Source organism: Vidua chalybeata, chromosome 12, assembly GCF_026979565.1.
Source record: "Vidua chalybeata isolate OUT-0048 chromosome 12, bVidCha1 merged haplotype, whole genome shotgun sequence".
Taxonomy (NCBI): domain Eukaryota; kingdom Metazoa; phylum Chordata; class Aves; order Passeriformes; family Viduidae; genus Vidua; species Vidua chalybeata.
In genome coordinates, this window is record NC_071541.1 from 11,449,742 (window position 1) to 11,471,095 (window position 21,354).

A 21,354-nucleotide genomic window follows, 5' to 3' on the forward strand; every position below is an offset into this window, starting at 1 on the left:
ATTTTCCCTACAGTTTTGGTTTCTATCCTTTTGTTCTGGTGATATTACTCCTGACACCATCATTTGAAGAATGTTTGTATTTATGCATAAAAATTACAATAAATCTGTACATGGAGACAAGAGTTTAACTGATATGATCAGTCCTATCAGCCATATCTATGTGCTCCATGATCTAAGGATTCTTTGGGACAATTGAGGGTATTTTAGTTTTGTAATGTTTGAGCTCTGTCCAGCACACTGGACTCAGATGCAATTGCCTGGAAAGCAATTAGATGTTAGGTGCTGATGGCAACTCTCCCTGCCCAGCCAGGGCCAAATTCTCTCAATGGTTCTGCTGTTGATAAAAAAAGCAGTGGGCTACTTGTTTTGGAAAGACAATGAACACATGAATCATGAGAGGAGCTTGCCTTGTGCTCCTTCTTCCTTATAATCCTGAGGCAAAATCTTGTATATTTCACTCAGATGTATTTTAGCTTTTTTGTCATCTATCATCAGTTTCTTTACTCAGTCAACTCATGTGCAATATAAGATGTGCATTCTCTTTCTGATTCATGTACAGTAATTACTTCCTAACATCTGACTAACAGATTTTGTAAGAAAAGTAACTCTTCAAATATTAAGAAAAAAAAATTAATGTATGAAATCTTTGAAATCTCTGTTACTGGTGTTTGTGATCCACAGCTGACTGGATTCATTTCCCAGCCAGGAAGCTGGTTCAGCAAAACAGCTGCTTTAGTTATTTAACTGGAGGCCTGATCCTGCTCTTGCTCACACTGATGTAAAGCAGGAATAGTACCAGAGAAAATAAAAAATATCCCTAGTGTGAAATACATGTTACAGAAAAAAATAAAGCAGTCTGCTATGGAACAACAAAAGAACTGTAGCAGATACTCTGCCATCCTGATATAGGTGTTAGGCAGGATCTTAATGTCTCACAGAAACCTTACCCCAGAATACACTGCTAGCTCCCAGGATGGTTCTTTTACTGTGGTAGCTCCAGGTGACCAACAGAACTAAGGCCCAGTTGTGCTCAGTGTTGTGCCTTAACACCATGAAATCACAGGTGACCTGTTCTGTACTAAGTACCAGACTCATCACTGTTTGCATCTGGTTCATAATTGTTCCCTCTCAGTTATTCAATTTTTACAGTGTCTGCTACAATTACTTTATACCTTCTAGTGCAGAAAAATGCACTCACTGGTTTTTCTCGTAGGCTGAAATGATGCATGTGGTAATTGACCCAGGGAGTACACAGAAAGGAGAAGTCAAATGAGGAGCATTGCAGTGAAAAATAGGACAAAGCATCCCAAAGTATCTCCTATGTAAGATGGCAATGCTTCTTGGACAATCTCAGGACATAAAGGATGGTTACCAGAGCCTTGTATGCTTTAGAGATGTGTCTTCAATCCCCAAGGCCATCAACACCTGTCATCTGATCTTACTGTAAAATTAGTAGCATGTACTGTTAATAACATCAAAAGTTACAGTATCTGAGAGTTTGCTCCCCAAACCTCATCTTGTTTCCTCCAACACAAGTTATCCATTGTATCTTGGCTACAGTCTGGCTCTCATGTAGCAAAGGTAGCTGTGGTTTTGTTTGTGCTCTGGAGTCAGTGGCATCTGCAGCTGCTGTGGACTCAAATGGTCAGTTCATACTCCTGTTGCAGACCCGTTGGAGGGGGCTCCTGAACTCTTGCAGATGGGAACCTTCCAGCCCACAGTACTATCCTCTGACACCAGCACGTTTTTATTTTCACTTCTTGACTTTTTCAGGTACATTACTGAACCTTCTCTGGAGTTACAGTAAGTTTTTGAATGGAAACTGAGGTTTGGAGATGCTACAATTTCAGACACAAGAGGAAGGAGAGCTTCTGGATGGAGATATCTACATGAAGCTTCATCATTCACTTTGGGAGGTTTGAGGAAGAGGACAGCAGTCAGGAGGCTGCAACATTCAGCTCTTAAGCTGGAGAGTCTCTGTTTCCCTCCTGTGCTACGAAATGCGTACAAGAAGCACTGACCAACACGTGTAGCCTCAGTCACATCCCAAGACCTCTGCCTAGTAGCCCAGTACTTGCAGGGATGGGACTACAGCAGCTGCTATGCTGAGGTTTAAAACAAGGATAAATTCCTAGCCTTTAGTTTTGTGGGGCTCAGTCTGAAATGAGTCAGGGTTGAGACCACTCCAGTGATATCTGTTGGAGCCCAAAGCCTTCCTCTGCAGCCAGCCAGACACGTTCCCCAGACTGCACCCAGTGCAGATCTCTGCTGTGGCTCATCTGCCTCCTCCTCTGTGCCCAGTTTCAAATCTCTTCAGCAATATGTTCTGTAACAATTAAGGATTTCTGGGACAACTGCATTAAGATCAGAAAGATATCCTTCTGCTTTGAAATATGTGAGCATTAACGATCCATTCAGCACAGCACCCCTTGGCCAGTCATATCTCTCTGATGATCAAATATATTTTTAATTATCAATCTATCTGAGGGGATTTTTTTCACTAGACAATATCCAACAGTATTGTAAGAGCCATTTGAATGATGCAGAGAATTTGGCAGCAAGATAGGGAACATTTGGGCTTTCAACACTTAGGAACATATGGAAAGAGGTTTGGAAGATTGCCACATGGGATGTAGCTTGGAAGATGCTGCATTTCTTCATCCTTTTTTTCTGAACAGAAATAGAAGAAATTTTCCCTTTTTTTTTTTTTTTTTTTTTTTTTTTTTTTTTTTTTTTTTTGAAGGATCCTAATTTCTGTTTATTTTCAGTGCTGCTCTAGGATAAACCACTATGGTCAGCTGCAAGATTTGACCAAAATCAGCTGCATGTTTATGGGCAACTGTAGGTGGGCAATTAAAAGGGTGGTGACGTTGCAGATCTTTCCAAGTTTTTACCTCCTAATTCATGAGAACACGCAGAGGTGAACTAACAAAGCTGCAGCTGGGTGACTCAGATCACGGGGTGAAGGAGGGTATCCTGACAGGGTGTGCACCATTTACTGAGGGCTCTGAGGGTAAGGTCCTGCTGGTGGTCCTTCCTTCATGCTCCTGCTGGGACCATCTGTCTCCCAGTCACCCTGACACCCAGGGTTGGACAGACAGTCCAGGCTGTCTGTGTGTCTCTGGTACAGAGTTTCACTATGTGGCTTGGAGCTTCAGCACTAGATTACAAATCCCAGTCACCTTTGGGACAGCATGGGAATGGGAGAGAGGAGCCTCCTCCAGCTCAGCACTCAGGACTGGATGTGTATGAACCAACATCATCCTTATACCACTTTAGGGACAAATGCCTCAAGCCCATGATGGGAGTATTCTGTGTCTCTCAGAGTTATTGCCTCTGCTTGTCAGAAGAACAATGCTTTTTTTTTCTAATTAAAAAAAAATAAAAATTGGTGTTTCCATTGTGTCCCAGGTTGGGGGGCTGCAGCAAATGCAGAATTTATTGGAATACACAAACATGTATTTGCACAATTGGCGAGTGGGCCCTGCAGCTTAGTAAATGCTAATTAATCTCTCAGACTGCTAGGAAATCATAATTATCCCTGTTCAGCAATGAGAGACAAAGACCTAAGAGAGTGGTCAGGGGCTTATACTGAGTGACAGAGTCAGAGCAGACAGAATTGCAGGCTTCTTTGGTGTTCTGAACAGTAAACCACCCAAGTTTGGCAAGACTGCATCTGAAGAGCAGAATGGAGGCACCTGGGGATTTTTCCTCAATCCCTGTCTCCGAGACCTCAGCTCAGGGCAGGCTGCAGCTCTCATCCCACCTGACTGCTCAGATTTCCTTTCCTTGAGAAATAAGAGCAATAGAGACTGCAGCAAGGAGCTGGAAACCAGTCTGACTATGCATTCACTTCTGGGAACTGGGAATCACTCTCAGACATCCTTGTTTTGGTTATAGGCTGAGTGTTTATTGTCCACAAATTCATTGCAGCTTTTTATCTTGCATTTTCCTATGAGAGTTTGTTTCAACACTTGCAGCCAAATAATGACTAGACAGGGCAAGTTCCTGTTATTTCTTTGCTAATGGGATGCCATTAGCATCACTAAGATTTCTCTAGCTGAGGTGAAGGCTAAGAAGATGACATCCAGGATCAGGAAGAGAGCATGGAGGGGTTGGTGACAAGAGCACAGGAAGAAGAATGTCCACCAAAAGTATTCAAAGACCTGTAGCAATAGCTTTTGAGGACTGACCACATAAGTCAAAAGAGCAAAAAAGATAGGCAAATCCCTAAATCATGTGGATGGGATTTGTTTTAGAATGAAATCTCTGCCTTTCTGAATAAAACCTGGAAAAGATTGTGTGAGCTCCAAGTACATTTTTAACCATCTATACAGTGACTGCACGTTTCTGAGCCAGCTAACATTTAATTCAGAATGTTTTAATTCAGAATGTTTTAATTCAGAATATTTTACTTCTTCTCACAGAGCACACCTTGATGGACATTAGTTATTCCTATTTTCTGTGGCCATAACCCCAAGTTCTGCTGTTCTGAGGATGCATTTCCCTTACTGAGTTTCAGTTTTGGTGTCAGTTTGGAAATCTTTTGACTCTAATACAGTTACATCCATAATTTCCTTAGCGATATTAAGGAGCATTTAAATTAATGTATGGACCAACCTTTCCTAAAACCCCATCCAGTTACATGCTTCTTTGCATCTCCATTCCCATCTCTACTGATGTAAAAGGAGAAAAATGACTCTCCTATCAGCCTGTTCCTGCTGTCTGATTAGCTGGCAGCTATCACAGCTCTTCTTTTGCTCTGTTACAGTTTCATTTCCAGAGGAAAAAGCCCTGATGAATATTGAGCCTCAGGATTGTGGCACCACTGCAAATTAAATGAGGCTTCTGTTTATACCAAAGGGCCGGCAGTACGTCCTTAATCAGGCTGCCCATTCTTTGGAAATCAGCAGATATTTTGCCTCAAAGCACCCAGCAGTGCAGTGTAACTCAGTAATAACTGTTTATTGGGGCTCAAGAGGGAAACCCCAGAAGAAAAACTGTAGGTGCAGCTAGAGGCACTGGTGAGTGGTTGCCTTTGGGGAGTTTCTTTTGTCTTTTGTTTTAAGATTGCCTGAACTTGATGGAGGCTCTTTCATTTAAAGACAGAAAGACCTACAAATTAAGCAACATCTAGCTCCTAATGTGTGAAACTGCAATTTGCATACATCATGGCAGCTGCTGAGTTGGTCCTTATTACCTCTGCTGGAGTGTTAATTTAACCACAACTTTATCATTAATTTAAATGGAAAAGCAGCGGGTTGCTGGCATGCCACATTATCTGTCAGGCAACCTGGGAATCAGTTGACAGAGCCAGAAAGAAATTTCAATTCAGAGGGGCTGCAGGGTGCTGCCTCCCCGACCTGTGGTCACAGACAAGCTCCAGATTGCCCTTGGCCCGCTCTAAAGGTCAACACTAAACCCAAGGAAAAAAATCCAAATCAATATAGTATCTGGACTGTTATAAGAGGATAGATAATACAGTCAAACCTGAAATCTCCGTATTTCTGTTTTTTTTTGTCCCTCTGTACCCAAACTGGCACTGTTTATACAGATATGATAACCAAAACATCATTCCTGGTTCTGACAACAAATGGTTTGTAGAGCAACCATTGCAATGTGGTCCAGACCCACCCTGAGGGCTGAAGGCACTCGGGCTCTCCGCCCAGGCAGGAGATGCCAAAGCTGCCCACGCAGGACGTGCTGGGAGCAGGGAGCAGCTGTGTCATGAACGGTGCCGGTGCCTGGAGGCACCTCCACACTCAACTGATGCCACATGGATGAGCAAACACGCCAGAACCACTCATGTGGGACATAAATCAAACGTGAGGTACCAGTTGCCAAACCAGAGGCTGCCTCACTCTCCGAAAGAGGCTGAGGAGCCCCAAGAAACTGCTGAGATGGGACATGAGAAAAGCAATGTCCATGCTGGGGAGCCACCCATGGGCATGGAGTCACCAAGCATGAGGGTCTCCTCTCCCAAGCCTTGATGATGTGCCACCATTCAGTGACACAACTGTGTATTTTTCAATGGAGAATGAGGTTCTGCTCTGAACCATGGCAAGAGTGACCGAGGAGATCAGTTCAGAACCTCGGTTGTGATGTTTCAGCGGCAGAAAATAAAAACCATGTCCTGATGTCTGTCAGAGTTTAACTGAGCTGATGTAGGTCTCCTCTAAGTTCAGCTAGAACTGACTGTGACTCATGGTCCTGCTTGTGGCAAACCAGAGCAAAGTTTCACCCATGGACACTTTGTGTGCACCCTCCCACCAGAACAGATGTCCTGCTTTCAGGTGAAGTGTGAATGTTGTGTAGCTGTTCTCAAAGTCTGGACTGTGATAAAGACACACTTGGAAACTGGTCAGACTTTCTCCTAAAAAAGGGCTATTTTTCCAATAAGTGAATCACTAAGAGTTGAGATTTAGAAAGGAATGTCTTTCTCATGCAGCACCAGCATGTACTGTATGACTGGTGTTATGCAGACACTGTTCTGAAACATTAAATTCAACACATATTTCATAAACACAGCTAAATTTGCATTAAACGTGCCTTTTCTGTCTCTGATGCCTAGTCCTTCTCGTTGTTTTAAAATACACTGTGCTAAAAGATCACACATTTATTGAATTATCACAGATACTCTTCCCTTGGTATTAGCTTAACAAAGTTCAGGAAAAACTTGTCTTCGCCCACATCTCAGCCATTCATTTTTATAATCAAAATCACCATGACAACAGATAATGATATCAGAATGAAAAGATTATTACTTAATTACATGAAGAAGGTGAAAACAGGCTTGGCTTACAGCAGAAAAAGCTTTTAATTCCAGCAAAAATATGGGGGGCACACACTCAATTTGTGACAGCATGAAGTGCTGCTGAGAGCTGCCCAGGGGTTGCCCCACTGCATGACGGGGTGTCCCAGTTAATTCAGTGAAGTGCAAGAGAAATACTCATAATTACATGAGCAATAAAGAGAAATTTTCCTTAAAAGTGTAAGTGTTTTTGTAAAACAGGCTCATTATAGAAATTATCAGAAGAAATGCACCCATAAAGGAAACATGATTATTATTTAGGTAGTGGACTGGTTTCATAGAAATAAATTAACTACATAAATGTTCCATTGTTAACCAGCACCATGCTATAAATTGCTCCAAGTTAGAGGAGAACAGGACAATTTACAGGATATGGTCCATTTTTATCACAGCTCTGGCATTTCATCAGCACACTGTTCTATCTTGGCTTCTGTGAGAGCTGTGGTATCAGACTGGGTATTTTTATTTCTAAGATAAATCTGAACTTTTAATAAGAACAATCTGGGAGTGTAGACAATATATCTTTGTAATCTGGTCTCTTGAATTCTCTGAGAAGAATAAACTTTAATCACTGGGAATTTTTCTCTAGTTTTGTTCACAAATGCTATGAAATATGCTTTTAAAATAATATATTTTCATTTTTCCTCTAAACCCCACAAACTGCTATTAGCAGTTGAAGGTTTCTGCACACTTTTTGTATGGCTTTTAGAAAAACTGTGTAATATAATAATCAGAATAAAAATCTAGATGAGGAAATACATGTTGTTTTCAATTCTCTCAAATGTTATTATGATCAATCAACCAATTAGCATGGTGAATAAATAAATTAATGCCATTTAAAAAAGAACATTCTGAAAACCCCATAATGCCTTTTTCAACTAAAAGTATTGGCTCAACATTAATCAATTTTATAGCCCTAAATTCTGCTTAATCTTTTTTCCATCTTTGCTTAAACATATGGAAATAAAAATTGTGTATTATGGCCCTCTCTATTCCTCTTTAATTTTCAGAGTCCAAGATGTACATCAGTGCAGCCCCACTATTCTGGACCAATTTAGTTGATCTGTTTCTGATCTACACCAGCACAAACAAGAAGATAGCCATAAAATATACAGATAACAATTCAATTTGGTCAGCAATCCTTCTTTCATGTACACCTTCAGCCCTTGGCAATCTCGCAGAAGGGCAGGAGGATCAGTTTGGGAAAATTTCTGTCAGCTATGGAGACAGTGGCCTTGGTTTTGGGAATGACTTGGATAGGGTCAGCAAGCAACAGCATCTGCTGTGGTTGGGTTCCCACACCTCAGAGGTAGCTGGGTGCTCCTGTGCTCCAGCCACCCAGGAACAGCTGCCATCCAGAGATATCCCCGGTTCTGTGCAAGGTGTGTGGGGGACAAAATTCCTGAAGTGGTCACCAACACCAACTGCAGCTGCACCACCCCAAGGAAGAGTCTGATGCTCCCTAGCACAGCGCCTGGCAGGCAGCACACGGACAGGGGTGAGGAGAGCGGCACCGGTGCCTGTCGGCTGCGTCCTAATGTGCCCCTGTGCCTGACATTAGAGCAGCTCCTCATCCCAGCTAGGAGCCCAGCACAAGGCTATTTATAGCCCTGGCACCTCACTGTTACCAGGAGCTCTGTGTGCTGGGTGAGAGCTCTGCTTCCCTCTCCCATGCACTCTCACAGGCCCTTGCTGCTCCCAGCGTCGGAAAGGTACATTTAAATCCCATCCGCACGTGGAACAGGAAAGGGAAGGGTGTTTGGTGCTGGGACAGATGGGCAATGTGGAATCACCAGGGCCAAGCTTGCTTTGGGTTGCTGGGTGCATGGGAAACTTGCTGGCAGGGATACCTGAAGGTTTGTCTTGGGGAATCCTTAAAGGTACTACAGAGGAGCATAAACACAGGGCCAGCTGCAAGGCAGCAACAGGGGGAGGAGGCTGTAGGACCCACTGCTGGTGCCAAAACTGAGCCCTCTCAGTTCCTTACAGTGCCTGCTGTCTAGTTCATAAAGGAACTGTAAGAGATTCATTACCAAGTTAGGACAGGAACCATTGATCAACATCAAACTTGGGGTCTGTTTGCAGCTATATGGAGTTTGTCAGCAGTGTGGAAACAGCATCAGCTGGTGGATGCAGGAATTTCAGTGCCTGATGTCTGTGCACGGTGGGGAGATTTGAATACTCCACAAACCTGCAAACATCTGGACTTGCTTCCAGATAGGAAGCTCAGAGAAACTCTTGCCTCTTCCATCAGGGTATCTATATGTGCCTGGGACTGATCCCTGCCAAAGGGATGAACATTTTCAACATGAAGGTTCAATGGGGATTGCAGATTTAGGAGATATTAAATGTGTGTGTCAGTGAAGGGGCCATTTTGGAGGTGGTGGTGTGTTGCTGCCATGGGTTGCTCCGAATTTTCACTTCTGTGAATATGGACATACCCACATATTTGCTTGGTAGTGATTGAAATTGCAACTGGAGAAATTTAGTGGTTATTTTGTATTCAAACAGTAACTAATGGAATCCTGACATCGAGTTATAAGGGTTTACAATTTGCACCTTATTACAATCTCACTGCTGAATGACAGATTATTAAAGTTTTTACATACTAGCATTTGCTCACCAGAGGGGTGCATGCTCCAGAGTTATGTAAATATTAGCAATTAGAGTTCACAACCTTTTGTAAAAATGCAAAGAGGGCCTAGTTTGCACAGTTATTAAATTATGTTTCTTTTAATTGTGATGCAGTCCTGTTGATATGACATGACATGACATGACATGACATGACATGACATGACAGTTCTGGAAAGTGAGCCTTTCCTATACTAGCCAGCTTATTTAGAGAAATGCAAAAAGAGAAACTCCTAAGGCCCTTGTCAGGCTGCCTAAATGCATTTTAGAAATACATTTTCCTTCTGCTGGCATCTGTCATTGTAAAAAAACTTGTGCATCCTCCTTCTGTAAATGAGCACTTTGCCATTTCAGTTAGTTTTTATATGCAAGAAAAATGATCTGCATATGTGAACTGTAAAAGAAATGGGCTTGGTATGTATATCTTTAGGCTCTATTCTTCTCATACAATTAATGCACGTAATTGGCTCAGACTGGGGTTCGTCCATAGAAAAACAGAGCCACATGAATTTTCTGAGCCACATGAATTAACAGAGCCACATCAATTTTCTGCTTAAATTGTGGGATTCTTTTCACTGTCTTCACTGAGCTTTGAACCAGATTAAGTCAGGTGAAGACACATTCGAGAAGATGGCCCATAGGGTCTTTCATTTCCAACTGCTTTGATTTTTTTCATGAATCTGTAACAGTTTAAAGAAAAAAAATATATGCCTGGTATTTGCTGAGATAGGATCAATATTAATCCAATCCCACATCTAGGCCTCTGAGTTGGCAGTACACAGAGCTCAGACTGTCAAATCTTCCCAGAATCATAAACTGCCCAGCAGCTTTGAAAACTGATCAAAGCATCTTCAGGTCTCCAGTGGTCAATCATGCTCCCAAACACTGGAGTTTTTTAAGCTTTGCAGCCTGCTTAAAAAATCTCTCTGGTAGGTACTAAGTTTTCTTCCAGTTCAGAGAACCTTGTTGAGTTCCATTTTATTTTTATTTTAAATTAAGAGCAATGCAATGAGAAGGAAAATGAAGTTTCTGCAGAAAGGCCAGGCTGTGAGCGTTGCAGTCGGAGTGGAGATGACTGCAGGCTGTGCTGGAGTGGGATGCTTGGAGCAGCAGGGATGCAAGGATGCACACAGGGGAACACTACAGTGCCGTGGCTGCCTGCATCTACAGAAGCAGCCTGTAGGTCAGCAGCCCGTGTCCCTGCACCGAGAGCCTCCTCCTGCACTACTTGCAGACTGCAACAAGCTGAGAAAGCTCCCACAGCCTGGCAGCACATCCCAGCACGAACCGGCCTGTGCTCACATCTAGCGAGAGCTCCGAGCGCCCTGAGCCAGGCTCCTCAGTAACACAAACACGGTGCCGCAGGGATGGAGGGAGAAAAATAGTTAAAACCTCTCTCAGAAGGACTGTAAGGCTTTATCTCAAGTGGGCCAATGACATCATTTGATTTGTAGTGTTAGTAGTTTCAAAACCTCAAAATCCCTCCTTCCCTGCCAGGAATAAACCAGTTCCGATGACCTGAACCGTGCCTGCGTGGGGCAGTGCAGACCTGGGTTAGAACCCTTAGAGCCGTAGGGCTCACGCTACCGGAGCGCCCCGTGGGAACGGCTCAGCCGCAGAGCGCAGGGCTGGCAGTCCATGCAGGAGCCAGAGGCACTGAGTGACTTGGAACTGAGGCTGTGATTGGCTGAAGGGCGCGCGGGCGGTGTATGAGCAGGAAGCTGATTGGCTGAAGGAATGTGCAGACCATGTATGAGCAGGAAGCTGATTGGCTGAAGGATGCCCAGATGGTGTATGAGCGTGAAGCTGATTGGCTGAAGGACATGCGGACAGTGTATGAGCGTGAAGCTGATTGGCTGAAGGATGCGCGGACAGTGTATGAGCAGGAAGCTGATTGGCTGAAGGATGCGCGGACAGTGTATGAGCAGGGAGCTGATTGGCTGAAGGATGCGCGGACAGTGTATGAGCAGGGAGCTGATTGGCTGAAGGATGCGCGGACAGTGTATGAGCAGGAAGCTGATTGGCTGAAGGATGCGTGGACAGTGTATGAGCAGGAAGCTGATTGGCTGAAGGATGCGCGGACAGTGTATGAGCAGGAAGCTGATTGGCTGAAGGATGCGCGGACAGTGTATGAGCAGGAAGCTGATTGGCTGAAGGAATGCGCAGACCATGTATGAGCAGGAAGCTGATTGGCTGAAGGAATGCGCAGACCATGTACGAGCAGGAAGCTGATTGGATGGTAGGACGCTTGGACAGCAGCACTGCAGCTGAGCCAGCCAATGGGCGCCTTCTTTCTGTTCAGTTCTGTTAGGTGTTGGTTTGGTTTCAGTTCTGTCAGGTCAAAATTAAAGGTATAAAAAGGGGCCAATTTTTACAATAAAGCGATCTCCTTCGGATGCATAAGGGGGTCCATGTTGCTTCGTTCCCCACTGCTACAGGGCTTATCCTGAGAGAACAAGAGGGCTGAGCAAGGAGGGTTCTTTCAATGACTTTAATAGAAGGTGATCCCATCGTCTGGCAAATCTTTTAGAATTCCCTAAACTATTTAAGGCTGAAGTTTCACCTTTAAAAGTGATGCAGACACTTCAGTTCCTACATTACACAGTAAGCTGAAGCAGGAGCTGGGCTTTTAACGTAATTAGATGCCTTTGAAAGCCTGAAAATCCTAATTCTCTAAGTAACTGGCAACTGACTGAATATGGAAAACTTCCAGAAAGGTACCCTGGCTGCTGGTAGCTACAGTGATACTTGAAACACATCCATGCACTAAATGTATAATTGTTACAGAGAACCATCTTTTAGTGACACTTGCCTTTATGCCTATATGAACATAAATTTCCTAAAAGAATTGGTTGTTCTCCAATTCTAACTGGGGAGTCTTAATGTTCTGCCACAAGTCTGTATATTTTATCTGGACAGAATGGATGAAATTAATTCAAGAAATCATATCTGAGTCAAAGCAAGAAAGTAAGTATTCCCTGAAACGGTGAGTGACCTTTTCAGCACAGATCTCCAGCCAGAGACTAAAGATGCTTCCCAGTCTTACCACCAATAACTATCATTTGAATTGGCTTTTTCAACCAGCTGGACACCTAACTGATGTTGATTTAGTCTGTGGATTTCAACACAATTTATCACATACGACCATATCAGTAGTCTTAAGACAAAGTATCTAATTTATCCCCTATTATCCCTGAAAAAAATGAAGACCATTAGATTGGATTGACACAATTTGTTCTTGATAAATAGGTGCCATAACTGCTTTTATCACCTTGTTACCCTCTAAATCCTTATAATTCAATCACATAATAATTTCTTCTGGCATCTTTCCAGGTGTCAGAATTAAGAGAATAATTCCTATTATTCTACAGATATAGGAACATCTATAATTCATTGGAAGCTTCCTTTATATATCTTATTATACCTGTTCCTTGTATCAAGATTAGCATTATTATTTGCCCTTTTTGAGCACTGTGGGATCTTTTGCACGGTTTAAAATCTTGATTTTAAATGCCAGCACAGCCTTCATAATTGAACTCTGAGATTATAACATTATTATCATCTGGGTGCTGATTTCTGCCTCACTGTGGCTGTCAGCCAAATGTCATAATGCATACAATTAACAGATTTGCTTCTCAGCTTACTGATAACAAAGGAAGCACAAATAATTCATGGGCAGAGGCACTGGTTCTTTGATGTGATTGAACTCTGATCCTTTCAGCACCTGAAGGGAGGCCGGCTGAAGGCAGGACAGCCTCATTAAGGCAAAGAAAAAAAAAAAAAAAAAAAGCAGAGGGGGAAGAGGAGGATGAAGGAGGTGTCCCCCACGCTGGGTGCTGTGACCTCTGCTGGGCCAGGTCCTGCAGCTCCCACCCTCCCACCATGACACGGAAACAGGAGATTCCTCAGGAAAAGACAAAAAAATCTATGTCCCAGACAAAAAAAATACAGACAAAATAATGTCTCTTATTACAGGGTAGCTTTCTTTTCTCCCAGAGGTTGGGAGAAATTCCTGATGAGCTACTTCCATCTGGTTTACCGTCCCTTTTCACTGGGGCAGTTCAAAGAGCCTGCAGTGTAACTGAGAATTGAGGACAGCATTTATTTATAGTTTGATAGTCTCATAAAAGCTGGAGAGCTGAGCTCACAGCAGTGTGCTTATTTATGTTTTAAACTGCTCATACAGCATGCTACTGCCTCACAAAGTGTATGCTGGAGCTCCTGCATACCATTATGTATGGCTCTTCGTAGGTTCTTGGCACGAAGGAAAAAAAGAAAAGGTAAAATTAGACTAACTAAATGGTTGATATAAAAATTAAAGTAGCAGAGTGAACCTGAGAAAAATTAATAGCCCAGCTCTCAAATAAAGTCACATCCAATGGAGGTTTGCACCTGAATCCATTTTTCACAGTAAAAGTATCCCAAAATTCTGAGTGAGGCATTAACTCTGATTTCAGCTCCTGGTGACATTATAAAGGATTTGAACCTTGCACTGCAAGTTTTATAGTGACAACTCAGCCTCTGACAAAATCTCAGAGCAGTGTCTCACTGCAAATTATATTTGCATCACACTTATCCTCTCTTTTACTATCAATGTACCATCTTTTTCCCTCTGTAACCTAGGGGGAAATCAAAGCACCACTGTTTCATTATTACCCTTTAATAGTCTTTCCAGTGATATAAAGGAGAATATTAATATCCTTCCAATGACCTCACCTAAACGCTGCTAAAAGCTAGGAGGGAAGTGACAAGTTTGCACCTAAAGCACAGGGATGAATTTCTGAAGTTAATGAAAGGATTTCACCCCTGGGTTTTAATCCTGTTTTCTTTTTAACCTTTTGGCTTCAGTTTCCTCAGCTGTAGAATGGAGAAAGTAGACTCACATGCAAATCAACAGCAGGATTTTGTTGAGTACAGTCAGTCAGGAGCTGGCTATGCTGACAAAGCACAGAGATAAAGAAGGTGTGCTCTGACAAGGAAAAGTGAATATTGTCTTCTGGCAAGAGTGAGGTACCCACACTCTTCCTACAGCTCTGCCTGGGGATGCAGTGCTGCTCTGCAGAGCCATGTGAGGTGGCTGAAGACAGGTTGGAGGGTTGCAGTGATCCTCCTGGAAGGCGCAGACTCTTTGCACAGGATGAGGTGATGGTGGGCATGGAGCAGGTCCAGGAGAAGGGGCCCAGCCCATCTCCTGCTCCCAGGCTGTGGGCAGTCCTGCTGCTGCTCCTGGGGAGGGCATCCAGAGCAGACCCAGCAGCTTTGGGGTGGCAGAGGAGACCACCTGCCCTGGGTGCAGATGGGCACTGCCCTTCATTGCCTGGGCAGTGGCTGTGGGACTTGTCCATCAGATTATTAATACTCAAGTAGCACATTAATGGCATGAGCCATGTTTTTCCTCAACATTGCTGTTGCTGAGGCCTTACTGATGAAAGAGCAAAGGAGATGGCTGCCAGAGTGTTGTGCCAGATGTGCTGATCGCTGGTATGAGCGCTTTAAAATTCACAAATCTAATGAAAAGTGTAATCACTGATGAAGTGTTGCTCTTAAGAAAGCTAAATTAACAGTGAAAGAAAACTTAAAGGTGACCAGCAAAGGAAATGAAATCATAACTCAGTTCTACAGACAGCTTCTTCCTGATCTGTACAAAAGTCTGGGGGAAATGACGGTGATTAATTATCCCACTTGTTCTTTGCATTAAAAATACACATTTTGATCATTATGGAAAAGCTGGTGGATGCATGAAGTTTTGACATCTTAAAAGAGAAAGGAGAGAAGTTGATCGTTTTGGAGGAAAAGTCATGATTAGTCAGATTGTGAAACAGGATTGGGGCTTGTTGGTGCTTACTAACACTTTCATACAGCTGGAGATGAACAACCTGGTTCAGGACACTACAGCTCATCTTCTTTAGGATGTCTGTGCTTATGGTCTTTGAGATGGTAAGCACAGTTTCTGAGATATAGGGAGGTTCCTTTATCAAAATGCACTGAAGATCAAATATTACAAAATTATGAAATAGCACAAGGGGAAAACAATAAATTGTCTAATTATCATGTAGGATTAAAAAAACCCAAAACATTTCCTATCTCATGAAAGGCTTCTACTGTCTGTAAAGACTGCTTGCTCCAGAGGCAGTCAATACAGGATTAAGACCCATGTTTTCTCAAATGCAGTATTTAATTTCAAAGGAGACAGAGAAAAAAAAAAATCTAGATTTTGAAATACCATCTCTGTCTTTTTTGTACTAAACTTGCTGTTTTGATTGAATTTTAGAGGTCTCATAAGAAGAGCTCAGAGCCTGGCCCACATCCAGATGTTAATGTTTAGTCTTCCAAATTAATTTTTGAAATCTAGTAATAACCCAGTTTCATTTCTTAGATTTGTTGCTTCTGGTTCCATATTTGGAATATGGAAAGACTCAATCAAATCAAGGAAATGCCAATCTTCAAGCATGCTTGGCTTTTAAATTAGCACTCAAAGTGAGGAATCTACCTAACTGTAGACTGAGAACTAGTTCCAAAAACAACTCAACAGCTAAAAGAGTAGAGGTTTGAGTTTGGTGATATAGCTGTAGATTTCCTTTCCACCTGGGAAATAACTGTAATATTTTTAAAGATCTATCTACCTAAATCTGTAGAAAAATCTGGACTCTTTGTAAAAATACCTTTAGAGGAATTTCAAGGAATTTAATATACTCATTTTCGTATGTTGATGCATGAAACCAAGAATTCTCTTTGTGCTGCCAGGATTTGAGAAAACCAATTCAATCTGTGATACAAGCGCTTGATCCTGCAAGTATTTAAGCTGCTGAGGAATGTTACTAATTTCAACAGTCTCATTAAGCACTTTGTAGCATGTTTACAATGTGTTTCAAACATGGTTATACCACAGCTTTAGGACTTGTTCATGTACTGGTGACTCATGACATGAGTCCTTAATGCATTTCTAAAACAGAACTGTCTCATTACCATATTACAGCCAAAAACTGTGATAAGGACTGGTATCCCTCAAGTGATGGTAAATGTCATTCTCCCACTGAAATTCTACACCTGTACCTCACATTCTGCAGAAAGACAGAGATTCACTAAAGGATCTGCTTTCAAAAAGAGAAAAAAAAAACCCAAAAAAAAAAACCAAAAAAAAAAAAACCAAAACAAAACAAAACAAAAAACAAACAAAACCAAAAAACCAACCCAAAACCAAACAGAAATGAGACCACAAATTTCCCCCTTTTTCCCCCCATAAATAAAACTGGAGGGAGCATGTTAATAATTACAATTTAATTTAGAATGACCCTTGAGCTTGCAGTGAGTGGAACCAAAACTGTGACTCTGCAGCACATAAACATCCTGCTGAGAAGAAGGAGGACAGCTTGAAGTCTGGCCTCTATTTACTGAATTTATTTACTCTATTTACTTTATTTATTCCAAAGGAAACTGGTAGCAACTTTGTAGAAACCAGTGACCTATGCTTTGGTGTGAGAGAGAAAAGAATCTGGCCAGTTGGGCCAAGTTGCTTCCTGCCACTTCACTACCAGTCTTTGGGGGTAAAAGCTGCCTCTACCCACAACACTACGTTGACTCTCTCAACTCAATTTTTATAGGCTCTGTATCAGGATCAGGGAAAAGAGGGAGAAGGCAGTTGAAAAAGGCTGATTTGAAGGAAGTCTGTAATAGTCTTTAAATAATCACAGAATTTGGGGGTAGGTATTGAATACTGAAGTTCATTTGAAGTGTTGATTTTTCTTATATTTTGTCTTGGAGGCCTTGAACCTGAGACCTCACCATAATTTTGCACCATTTTTATACCTTACTGATTCATATTACACCACAGAGATTATTAACTTTAGGTAATTACAGCAACATTCACGTGCCAAATAGTTTGTTCTTATTGGACAATATCATGCTTCTATTTCTAGAAACATTCCCCATGAAGACCTTTAGTTCTGAAGATATTTAAAGAGAGGAAGTTTGGAGATCAACCATGGATCGCAAGGCTGAGGAGAAGAGAAAGCAGCGCCACAGCTTGACTTTACTGGAGCAAGTAAAGAGGATGAAGGAATCCACACAGATAATCGATGTGGTGCTGGTAGCAGAAGGTGAGAGATTCCCCTGCCATAAAGTGGTGCTGGCTGCCTTCAGTGCCTATTTCAGAGCCATGTTCACGTGTGGCCTGGCAGAGTGCACGCAGAGGGAGGTGGTGCTGCACGACATCTCTGCCGAGAGCGTGTCGGTGATCCTGCACTACGTGTACAGCGCCGAGCTGCGCCTCACCAGCCACAACGTGCAGACTGTCGCCCTCGCTGCCTTCTTCATGCAGATGGAAGAGGTTTGCAATATGTGTCAGAAGTACATGATGGACCATATGGATGCTTCCAACTGTGTGGGCATCTATTACTTTGCAAACCACATCGGGGCGGAAGATTTATGTGACCAAGCGAGGAAATACATGTATCAGCATTTTGCTGAGGTGAGCTTGCAGGAAGAAATACTAGAGATTGAGTTCCACCAGCTGCTGACTCTCATCAAATCAGATGATCTGAATATTTCCAGGGAGGAGAGCATTCTGGATCTCGTCATTAGATGGGTCAAGCACAGCAGAGAGTCACGTTCAGAACACCTTGTTGAGCTCCTCAAGCAAGTGAGACTGGTGCTTGTCAGCCCCTCTTTTCTTGTGGAAGCCCGGAAAAGGAACACAATTATTCTGTGCAATTCAGAATGCAATGATTTGTTCGAGGAAGCACTGAAAGCCATCCAACTGTCCAGCCACCCTTCCCTCAGCTTGCGATACGGCATGGAGACTACGGATCTCCTGCTCTGCATCGGCAACAACTCCCTCGGCATCAGGTCCAGGCATGGCAGCTATGCAGATGCCAGCTTTTGTTACGCTCCTGCGACACGAAAAACGTACTTCATTTCCTCCCCGAAGTATGGAGAGGGCTTGGGATGTGTTTGCACTGGTGTTGTCACTGAGAAAAATGATATCATTGTGGCAGGCGAGGCAAGCGCCGTCAAAATGTCTAGACAAAGGACCAGGAACATTGAAATTTATAGGTGTGTACCCTCTGTCTGAAATCCCCTAATTATTTTAAAAAATTAAATCTAAATAATGTTCCTGGGGACAAAAAAAGAAAAAAAAGACCATTACACAAAGCATTTTTTACTTGATTTTTTTCTTCTTACAGATTTTGACTACTTTGATCAATTTGTCACAACTTATTTTCACAGCTCTGAGTTATATACATACAACCAAATTCTTCTGAAAGAATGAGGAGTTACTCTTGTGGTATCTCTGAGTAAATGAGCTCAATTAGACCAATGTATGTAGGTTTTATATTCTCTTTACCCTCAGTATTTTCCTTGGATACTTCTTGGATATCTCAGTATTTTCCTTGGATACTTCTTTTCTAGGTCATTAGCAGGGGGAAGTGAGCCAAGTGATGGTCCAATGAGCCCAGTAACACAGAGAAAACATGCTTTGTTGATGTTGATGATAGTGCTTCGTATATTAAATATAATGATAGATAGCTCAAAAACCTCATTCTGTTTTTACTCATATCCTTTTCAGATGCACACATTTTAAAGAAAACCAGACTTTTCCTGGATAAAAGATCAGTTTTTTAAATGGTGACAGCATTTTCAAATGCAAATGCCTATATTTGAGGAAATAAATTCATAGTGAGGCAGGTGAAGTGGCTTTCTTTTCAGCAGTGTTGAGTTCTCACTGCTCCCACTAATTTCAGAAGAAATTGTGATTGAGCAGCACATGCAGAAATAAGTGACTTCTTACCTTAATTGAGGTAAAATATCTTTGAAAGGACACCTAGGATTCCTCATACTAAAAATGCTTCATCTTGAACATTGGGCTCGATTTTATAATTTCTCTGTGAAGGAGAGATCTCCTCTTGTCATTGCACTGAGTAAACACTGACAGTTAAAGGGGGTAATGTTTCCAAACAGGCTGATGGGACCTGGCTGAACCAAGGCATTTACAGCTGTGGGTTTTCCTACAGATACCACCAGCGAGGAAACCACTTTTGGCACAGTCTGTGCACCACTCAGCTCCGTGAGCTCTACGCCCTGGGCACTGCCCACGACGACCTCTATGTAATAGGAGGGCAAATGAAAGAGAAGAATCAGTACCTGGTCACGAACTGTGTGGAGAAGTATTCCATGGAGCAAGGCACCTGGAGAAGCACGGCACCTCTGCCAGTACCACTGGCCTGCCACGTGGTGGTGACAGTGAAGGACAAGCTGTACGTGCTGGGTGGATGGACACCACAGGTTGAGAATTGTGCCCATTTACTTTGTTTGCTTTGTGCACTAACAAGAACTGTTGTGTAATTTTACAGTGCTTCTTTTCATGGGAAAATTCATCAGTGATAACAGAAGAATAAGTTGCTCACATTCCTCTGATTAAATATATTCTGTAGGAAAACCAAACAGGGTGAAGAAGAATAATATCCATCTATGCCATCCTCAATGTAAATACCAACTTCAGGAAGGGCAGTTTTTATTCACAGAGATGTGGAAAGTGGACTAGAGTTTAAAATACATCTCCTTTGTCATTATAGGTTCCAACCTTTCTATTCCTTATTTACCATCCTCTTAATTTTTCTAGAAATAATAAATAATGGCATTTAATCATACAGGGACCCTTAACAGTGCCCTGTCTTCAAAAAGCGTGTACACAGGTACACTTCAGGGACAGATTCATAAATGACATTTAAAGTTCACCTTGATTCCTCAGGAAGCTTTCTTGGTTAACTAAAGTTAATTTATTTGATTTTCATTACATTACATTTTAAATGAAAAGTCAAAGCATTCTCTGGGAAACAGAGTCCTTTAACAAATCCATTTATTTATTTCTGTTGCATTGCTTGGCCATGTAGTTTTTACAGGGATTTTCAGCAGGGCCACAGATACCTGTTCAGTAATACAGGGATTACACTGAGCTATGCTACAAGGAAGATGGATGTCAAGGGCACTCCTCACTCTCTCCAGTTGCTCCCAGTGCAAAATGTCTTTTTTTCAGAGTCCAGCCCATTTTTATTTATTGCTTGGTGAATTTCAAATTTGAGTGCTCAGGAAAAAGCCCCACATTCACTTGACAATGAAGTGGAGCATCTGTAATCCTCGTTGCAATATGTTCAGACTGTCATCACAACTCGGTGGTTTCTGTCCTCTTGAAATAAATCACTGTTTAAAGTATTTAAAAGTGAGATGGAGTCAGCTAACAAGACTTCCACCTCTTTGAATATTTTGAGTGCAGGAGTCCCCAGGGAGGCAACAGAAAGATCAGAGAGTATTTCTGATACAGAAACAACTGTGCAAGGGTATCTCATATGTAAAGACACTTAATGTAGAAACTATCTGTCTGTGATAAAAACTTGAACTGAAAGATATGTCATATAACAAAGATAGATGTTGAAATCAGACAACCAGCTTTGTGAAGTTTTTTTTCCAGAACAGATTGTGAGAGGGAAAAGTGGCTTAGAAGCACAAGTCAGGAATATTGAGCCAAGAATATTTTTTTTTAAACCCACCTAAAGTGGATACCTGCCTACCAGTACTATCAGTAACAATGCATGGTCTCTGAGTTTATATAGAAATAGGTTTGAGATGAGCAGATTAACAGCAGTTGACCAAACCCCACAGCTTTGTAAGATTATGGTGTACCTGCACAGACCAGAAAAAATTGGCTAAAGTACTCAAAAAACTGCTTTAAGACCAGCACTACAGAATGCTGAATTCTTCTGGTACCATCCATCTTCCCCCTGTCAGATGCAGTGATTGCATATGTGGGGTTACCACAGCTGCACTGGGAAAGCCAATGAGCTGGCCAAGCCAGGGGCTGTCCCTGTGCTGGAGCAGCACTGAATGTTCTGTCAGTCCTGAACAAACACTAACAACAG

At 42.2% G+C, this 21,354-nt stretch overlaps 2 protein-coding genes across 2 annotated transcripts in view; one reads left to right on the top strand and one right to left on the bottom strand.

The window, feature by feature from the left end:
* MGLL (monoglyceride lipase) overlaps window positions 1-21,354 on the bottom strand; it is a 102,052-nt gene that overhangs the window by 68,242 nt on the left and 12,456 nt on the right. The window lies entirely within an intron of this gene.
* The window catches only part of KBTBD12 (kelch repeat and BTB domain containing 12), a 29,823-nt gene continuing 25,381 nt past the window's right edge, over window positions 16,913-21,354 (top strand). The window contains exons 1-2 of the mRNA XM_053953624.1: window positions 16,913-18,493; window positions 19,453-19,723. Coding sequence (XP_053809599.1) covers window positions 17,424-18,493; window positions 19,453-19,723 — 1,341 coding nt within the window. The 5' untranslated portion in view covers window positions 16,913-17,423. The remainder of the gene's footprint in view (window positions 18,494-19,452; window positions 19,724-21,354) is intronic.